This window comes from Nematolebias whitei, chromosome 9 (assembly GCF_014905685.2).
Source record: "Nematolebias whitei isolate Nwh7 chromosome 9, NemWhi1, whole genome shotgun sequence".
Taxonomy (NCBI): Eukaryota; Metazoa; Chordata; class Actinopteri; order Cyprinodontiformes; family Rivulidae; genus Nematolebias; species Nematolebias whitei.
In genome coordinates, this window is record NC_056506.1 from 4287196 (window position 1) to 4295538 (window position 8343).

The following is an 8343-nucleotide window of genomic DNA, read 5'->3' on the forward strand; positions in this document are numbered from 1 at the left end:
TGGTCCGTGCTCCGAACACAGCACACGGGCGAGTTCTGAGCCCTTTCGAGGAAGCCTCGCCTTGGGTCACGCGGAAAACATTCCCGCGACACATGACGGTGGTCGAGGCGGTGGACTGGATGACATCCGTACAAAACATGACACAACACTTAAACACACGACCACTCCACGAACGTTACGCGGAGTGGTTAAAAACATGCTTGCCAGACAGATGGATGGCCAGGGTGTTATGCAAAGGTTACACGTTGCAATTTGCAACCCGAACCCCTCCGTTCGGAGGAATTTTAGAGACGGTCCTGTCATCACCAGACCAAATCTCATCCCTAAATGCAGAAGTCCAAGAGCTTCTGATAAAAGAAGTAATCTCCAGAGTTCCCAACGGAGAGAAAAACACAGGTTTTTACTCACGTTACTTCCTGGTTCCCAAACGGACCGGAGGGATGAGACCGATTTTGGATCTGTCAGCTTTCAACAAGGTGATCATGGACAAACCGTTTCACATGTTGACAACCAGACAGCTGTTGGACAATATCCAGAGAAACGACTGGTTTGTTTTCCGTCGACCTGAAAGATGCTTATTTTCACATACCGATCATCCCAAAACACAGAAAATTCCTACATTTCTCCTTTCAAGGGATGAAGTATCAGTACAACAGGCTGCCGTTCGGTTATCCTCTCGCGCCTCGTACGTTCTCAAAGTGTGTGGAGACAGCTCTGCATCCGTTACACAGAGCAGGGATGAGAGTTTTGTTTTACCTGGACGACCTGCTGCTGCTGTCACGCTCCAGACAGGAAGCAGTGACGCAGGCTCAGGTGTTGACATCACAACCTGTTAAATCTGGGCTTCACCATAAATTGGAAGAAAAGCTCAATTTTCCTGGCCCAGACAATTGTTTATCTGGGAGTGGAGCTAACTCAACCACCATGAGGGCTCGTTTACCACAAACGAGAATCGACACTTTAAAAGACCAGCTCCGTCTCGTAAGACCTGACAGAGTGGTAACAGCTGTTTTCCATCATGAAGCTGTTAGGAATGATGTCATCAGCTCACACAGTTGTCCCACTGGGTTTATTACACATGAGACGCCTCCAGAGGTGGTTTGCGCATCTGCATGTGGATCCAGAAAAACAAAAGAGACGGATGATCACTGTTCCTCCCTCCGTGAGAGCAGACCTCCGACACTGGGGAAACACCCTGGTTCTGTCAGAGGGAGCCCCCGTCAGCAGACCCACGTCACACGTGCCAGTCTTCACGGACGCGTCGCTGTCAGGCTGGGGGGGGGGCATGCATATCTCAAGCAGTAGGGGCGCTGTGGCCCCATCACACATCTGTCCACATAAATGTTTTGGAGTGCCACACGGTGCTGAACGTGATTCAACACTTTGCTCCTGTGCTGCAGAATCAACACGTTTTGATTCACACAGACAACAAGGTGACGGCAGCTTTCATAAAGCGGCAGGGGGGTCTGTTTTCTCAGCCCAGATGTTACACATTGCGCGAAAGCTACTGTGTTGGGCTCACCAAAATCTGCTCTCCATCAGAGCAGTTTACATACCCGGTGTTCTGAACAAAGGGGCAGATGTGATGTCCAGGGGTGGTCCACGTCACGGGGACTGGACTCTCTATCCAGACCCGATGACTCAGACGTGGCAGAAATTTGGCAAAGCAGCTGTGGACCTGTTTGCGACATGAGAAAACGCTCAGTGTCAACTATGGTTTTCTCTGAGCCCGCGAGACGAACCACCGCTGGGGGTGGATGCGTTTGCCCACAGCCCATGGCCCAAAACGCTTCTGTATGCATTTCCTCCACCTCCTCTGATTTTACGGTTCCTGAACCGAGTTCAGGAGGAGGGATTGACAGCTCTCCTGGTGGCCCCCGAGCGCGTGAACGCACCATGGTTCCCAGTCCTGCAACGCCTGCTGTCGGGCGCCCGTGGAAACTGCCATGGAGGGAGGATGCTCTCCTCCAGGCAGGAGGAGCGATCAGGAGTTACCCAGAAATAGGCCAGCACCTGTGGGTCTGGCCGCTGAGCGGATCCGCTTAGAGAGGATGTGTCTCCCACAGGATGTAGTGCGCACAATCCAGGATTCACGTGTTGCATCTACCACAGCGCTGTACACATCAAAGTGGACAGTTTTTCAGTGCTGGTGTACAGAAAAAAGTGTAGAGGTCATCTCATGTCCACTAGGTGGCATGCTGTCCTTTCTACAACAGCTGATGGACAGAAATTTGGCGTCCAGCACGATTAAAACGTACGCCACGAAGGGTTCGGAGACAGAACAGCCTTTAATCATCCGCTGATGAAGCGTTTTCTAAAAGGTGTACAGAGACGCAGGCCTGTTTCACCCACTTGTTCCACAGTGGGTTTTAACACTGGTCCTGCGAGCCCTGATCAAAGCTCCATTTGAGCCTCTGGATCAGGTCCCAATTAAATTCTTGTCTCTTAAAACAGCCCTGCTACTGGCTTTAACATCCGCTAAGAGGGTGAGTGATTTATCTGCCCTCTCTGTTGCTCTGTCATGTCTTAGAATTCAGGCTGATGGCAGCTCAGCTGATTTAAGACCAAATCCAGCTTTATGCCTAAAACATCATGAGCTCTTTTAAACCAAGGGTGATTTCGTTGGAGGGGTTTTTCCCTTCCCCCCACAAATCAGAAGAAGAGGCGTTTTTCCATCTTCTCTTTCCGGTGCGGGCATTGACGTGTTACATAACACGCACAGCCACAATGCGTCAAACTCAACATTTGTTTGTGCATAATAGAAATACACCTGCAGGTCGCCCGTTATCCACCCAGTGCTTGTCACACTGGCTGTGTGAGGCCTTTTTCTGAAGCTTACAGAGCATCAGATTTATAGCCTCCTGTCAACCTCAGAGCACACTCGACCAGGGGTATTGCATCTTCGACTGCCTTGCATAATGGTATGACAATGCAGGACATTTTGTACTGCGGCCGTGTGGTCAACACCCTGCTCATTCATTCGCTTTTATCTACGTGATGTGACGGCTCGTTCCATGACACATTCTGTCCTTAGTGTTTTACAGAATGAATATTCTTGTTTCATGGAACTCCGTTTAACTCACATCTGTCTGCATGCATTACAGTGTGAGATGTTGGTATCAGTCACAAGTTGTGATTGTTATTTTGGTTCTATTGTCACTAATCACTTCACGACTATTGTTGCCAATCTGTTCATTTGATTAGTAATCAGCTCTCCTGTTATTACTAATCTGTTCTTATTGTTCAGCCATAACCGGTTGGTTCATGGCTCTTTTCAGCATATTTTCCCTTCCTGTTGAATTTTTTCCAGGGCGTTCATGCATTCAGAACGTATAGTTACACAACATGCATCTGTGCATGGCACACATAATTACGCAATGCGTAATTATGTGTGCGCGCCATCGAACTCTGTCACGGAACAAAAAGGCGAACTCTGGCCCGGGCTAAAACCTAGGTCTCGGTCTGGTAGAAGCGAACTCCAGCGCGGTTCTACAGTGTGAATGTAAACAGACCGGGCCCCGCTCCGCAGGGTAAACAAACACACATTTCTCTGACCTTATATTGAGCCGTCAGCTGCCTTGTGTGAAAAACAATATTCTCTGTGGTCTTCTGTCTCATCTTCTGCTCATGCTAAGTCCATTTTTGAAAAATGACAAAATATAACTCCTAAAACTGCTAAAACTTGATGCCACTTCATTTTTATTTTTATTTACAGAAGAAGAAGAAGACGTGTCTTCAGAGGTTTTTGTGTTGTTTCTTTCAGTAGTTCTTGGTGCAGCACCCCCTCAGGTGAGCGGGGGAATAGGTTGGTTCAACAGGTTGGCTCGACTGCACAGTGCAGTGTGAATGCAAACTCACCAGCTCAAATGTAACAAAAGGTCATGAATATTGGTCCCGAACCGAACCGAGTCTACCGGACTATCTGGTGTGAAAACGACCTTTAAGGGCTACACTTATACTCATACAATCTGGGGTTACAGTACATAACCAACGTTTTCATGTGCACTTTATCTTAGCTTCTTTCTGCCCATTTCATTTATTTTATTTGTTTATTTTTATATTGTATACTTTATTATTTATTTTTTCATTTATTCAGCACTTTGGTTGGCCTTACTGCTGTTTTATGTGCTTTATAGATAAAGTGGTATGGTATGGTATTTTGCTCTTTCAGTCTTTCTGCTAATTGTAGCATTGTGTTTTTTTTTCCAGCTGCTTTTAACTAAGCTGATCATTTTAGCAATTTTATGCTCAAGCTTTTTTTTTAAATTTCATTTTTGTTTTGCGTTTAAGCTTTTTTCAGCTAATTTAAAATTTTTATATTTCTTTCAGATTTCCAGCCCCCAGTTTCAGCATGCTATACTTTTATCATTTTTCTGAAGCCTTTTCATCTACTTTCCACTACTTTTTGTTGCTGTTGATAATTTCAGCTTTCTTGTACTCCTTTCAGAGTCAATGATCAGACTGTTAGATGTATAACTGATGTGTGTTTTTACGGTCTTGTCAGGGTGTCATCATGGTGTCATGGATCATTCAGATGACTGTAATACTGCTTTCTGCCTTCATCAACAGCAGCCAGAGCAAGAGAGATATGGTGTTGTATTGTTCAGGTAAGACCTGCGCACACTCACTCACCTGGTTCAGGTAAGAACTGCTGCTGAAGATGTAAACGGTGAAATGATTGCATCATTGCTCAGGGGCAGGGTCAAAGGGGTGGCCAGGGTTCTTGGGCAACAGGTTGGAGAAACAAAACACTGTACTATCCGTACAAGTCGCACTGTTGTAGAAGTTGCATCAGTCCAAAAATGTGTAATAAATTGAAGAAAAAAAAGTTGCTTTGCCGTAAAGGTCACATCTATTATGCGTCACTGCTGATGCGTCATATTTGATATGCGTCACCACTGACAACCGGGAAATGTGGGCCGGTGTTGTGCCAAAAATTGTTTGGCTGCCAAATGGCAGCCGCAGGAGCGTCCACGGGAGGAATTTAACAAGATTAATAATTAAAAACAATAATTTGTTTGCTCGACATTATCAAAGGTGTGTCTCAGTCTAACTTTTCCTTAATAAATTCACTTTAGTAGTCAAAACGTCTTCATTCACAGCTGACGACAGTTCGAGCCATGGGCTGGTCATTTGTTTAATGGGCATAACGCTCGCTTTTCCCATGATGAGTGAACAGGTTATCTGTCCTTCCTTGCTTATTGCTCTAAGGTATGAACATATGTCATAACTGTTGAGGCCACAAGTTATGCAATTCATACTGTTGCGTTAGGACCAGGGCTGGCTTCGGGTCACCGGCCACCCAGAGGCCCCCTCTTGCACCCTGGACCCGCCTCCAGCCCACGTCTCTTCCCCTGGCTCAAATCTCCCTCAGAAGTGACAACTCACAATATCAATAAATCAAGGAAACGTCAATTAAGTTTTACCAATTGTATTAAAATCAAGGCAGGAAAAAGTTACAGTTTATAGCGCTGGTCTCTCCGGTCTGTGATGCGTTCACAAACCCAGAAGAGCCCCGAAGTCCCGTGTCATTACTCATTTATAGGGTCCTAGACTCCTCCTTCGCAGAAGGGGAGATCAACCTGTCAGTGTATGAGGGGGCATGACTAAGTGTGATCTCAATGGATCTTATGTGGTTCTAATGCATATGGAAATATGAGACAGTGCTTCAAAAAGCCTTTCTACGTGATGTGGCAAGCAGATTAAACTATATTCCTTGACGGATATTGAATCCCAGGGAGACTCTTTTTATAGTTGCTGGCCCAGATTAACCCATTCAGAACTGTGTCATAATTTCATTATAATCCCATCTCTGAGCAGATCAAAACCATAGGACCAATCTAGATAAAAATATCCAACAACTCCCCTTGGTCGAGGGACCCTAAAAGGGTTCCCTTGAATAAACTCTGAGTTCAATACCGCTGGATATGCAAGAAATTAATCATTTTTCCTCTGGGTGAATGTAAACTACTCCTTATATGTTGGCGGGAGATGCCTACAGGCTATAGCGTGTGACCTGCCAGCCTCAGGTCGCCTGACCCAGCCCTGGACATCTGCCTAGGACTTCAGCATCCCCCTGGTGTGGTGAATATGACATAATGGAAATTTCTAACATTTGTCTAAGTCAGTGCTCTAAATATGATTTAATAATTGCAGGAGGCGTCCTAATGCAAGAACGTGTTCTTATCTAATAGATGTTCATCAGTTTGTAGAACCTGAACTTCTCTTTTTGACTTTAAGGGCAGGCCTGGTCCATTTTGTCCATCAGAAAAAGAAAAGGAAAAAACTCTGTGCCCTTCAATCATGCAGTACCCATTTTATTTGCACAGAGCGCTGCCGGTATGTTTAGCCTGTCACAGCAGAAAATGTGTTTGTGTGAATAAAATCTAATTTAAACATTTAACATGTTTTAACGTGCATATTGTATGTAAACAACAGAACCTCCCAACTCCCCCTGGTGGTCTAATATAAAAACATTCCCAATTAACCAACAAATCTATTCACCCATTCCACCACCCTTCAATTTAATCCCAATTTAGATTGAAAAATGTCATGAGTTCACCCCCTGGAAAATCTATATTTTAAAACCTCATTACATGTATTTATCAAAATCTTCTGGTCTCTCGTCATGGCCCAGCTGTAAAAAAATTGTTATTTCATAGAAAACAATGTAAAAAATTAAGTTTATCATCGTAATTACCCCTTCTAATGGCGTTATTTCATCATGATCTGCTCTTGAAATTAATTACAAAACACATTCTTATTCATGCCTTCACACATCAAATTCATTCAACCTTTATTTCTACAGGTAAATCCCATTGAGCCTCGAGGACTCATTTACAAGAGAGACCTGATTTCAACAAAGAAAGATGACAACAATGGACAACAGCAACAACAATAAACAATTATAAAAAGTCATACTGCAGGTTTTTTTTTTTTTTTTTTTTTTTTTACAAATAGGATGGCTAAAAGGAAAAGGTAACAAAAAAAACAAAAAACAGCTAGATTCTAAGGCGAATGTAGAAAACTAAAAACAGGAACATGTCTGCATTGGACCCTGCCAGGAGTCCAACAGATTCTTAAAGACACTTAGAGAGGTCAAAGGTCGAGAGCTTCAAATCTTTTTGTAAGATGTTCCAGGAAACAGGAGCGGAATAGGAGAAGGCCCTTTTGCCAGTTAGTTCAGTCCTCATTGAGGGAACACTGCAGGTAATAATGTCCTGAGAGCGCACTCCGTAGCTGCACTCATGCAGAGACATGTAGGAGGAGATGTATGAAGGCAGCAGACCAGGAAGTGATTTAAAGATGAAAATGTACCAGTGAGAGAGTCTGTGTGAAGTTAATGATGTCCAGTTAACCAGTGAATACTGGGTGCAGTGGTGGGTATGATAATCACATGCAGTTATGAATCTTAGTGCACCATGATAGACAGCATCCAACATCTGCAGGGTTCTTGTAGGAGCGTTCATGTAAATAATGTCACCGTAATCAATTGAGGGAAGGAAAGTCACAGATACAAGGCGTTTTCTAGCATTCAGAGTTAAGACAGGTCTGTTTCTGAAAAAGAAACCCAGTTTAACTTTCAGTTTCTTTACCAAGTTTTCCACATGGAGCTTAAAAGAGAGATGTGAGTCGACCAAGATACCCAAATATTTAAAGGAATCAATAAACTCAATGAGGACACGATTTGAGGATGAGATCAGAGGAAGAACTGCTGGGACCAACTTCCTATTTGAAAAAAGCATCCCTTTGGTTTTGTCGGCATTTAGGACAAGTTTGAGGCGGAACAAATCTGTCTGGATGATGTTGAATGCAGATTTCAAAAGCTGGAAAGCCTTAGCAACAGTTTTAGCTCGACAATAAACAACTGTGTCATCAGCATAAAAATGTATGGATGCATTAGGGATGTTTTTACCTACATTATGTATGTAGATTGTAAAGAGGGTGGGTCCTAAGACTGAGCCTTGTGGTACACCATTGTTGACTGTTAAATAACTGGAGGAAGTACCATTATGTTGAACACATTGCCTCCGGTCTGAAAGATAGTTAGAGAACCAACCAATGGTGTGTTCTGAGAAACCAATTTCTGAGAGCTTATGACACAAGATCCAAAAAAGTTCAATCTGGTCCTCTGGACATAAAAAAAAAACAACCAAAAAACAAAACAAAGCAAAAAAATCTAGAAACGTTTCGTCTCTCATCCAAGAGACTTCCTCAGTCTGAGGTGCTGTATTCAGCTCAGTCTCTTAAATAGCACCTTCTCAGAGTGGATCAACCAGTTTGCTGCTGACAACCAAAACCAGCTGATCACATGCTCAAGAAGGACCATCATCCTAACAATGG

At 43.9% G+C, this 8343-nt stretch overlaps 1 protein-coding gene across 1 annotated transcript in view; it reads left to right on the top strand.

Annotated features, from left to right (window-relative positions):
* Positions 1 to 4501: 4501 nt before the first annotated feature.
* The window catches only part of cnpy1 (canopy FGF signaling regulator 1), a 179017-nt gene continuing 175175 nt past the window's right edge, over positions 4502 to 8343 (top strand). The window contains exon 1 of the mRNA XM_037682058.1: positions 4502 to 4607. Within this exon, the coding sequence (XP_037537986.1) occupies positions 4514 to 4607 (94 nt within the window). The 5' untranslated portion in view covers positions 4502 to 4513. The remainder of the gene's footprint in view (positions 4608 to 8343) is intronic.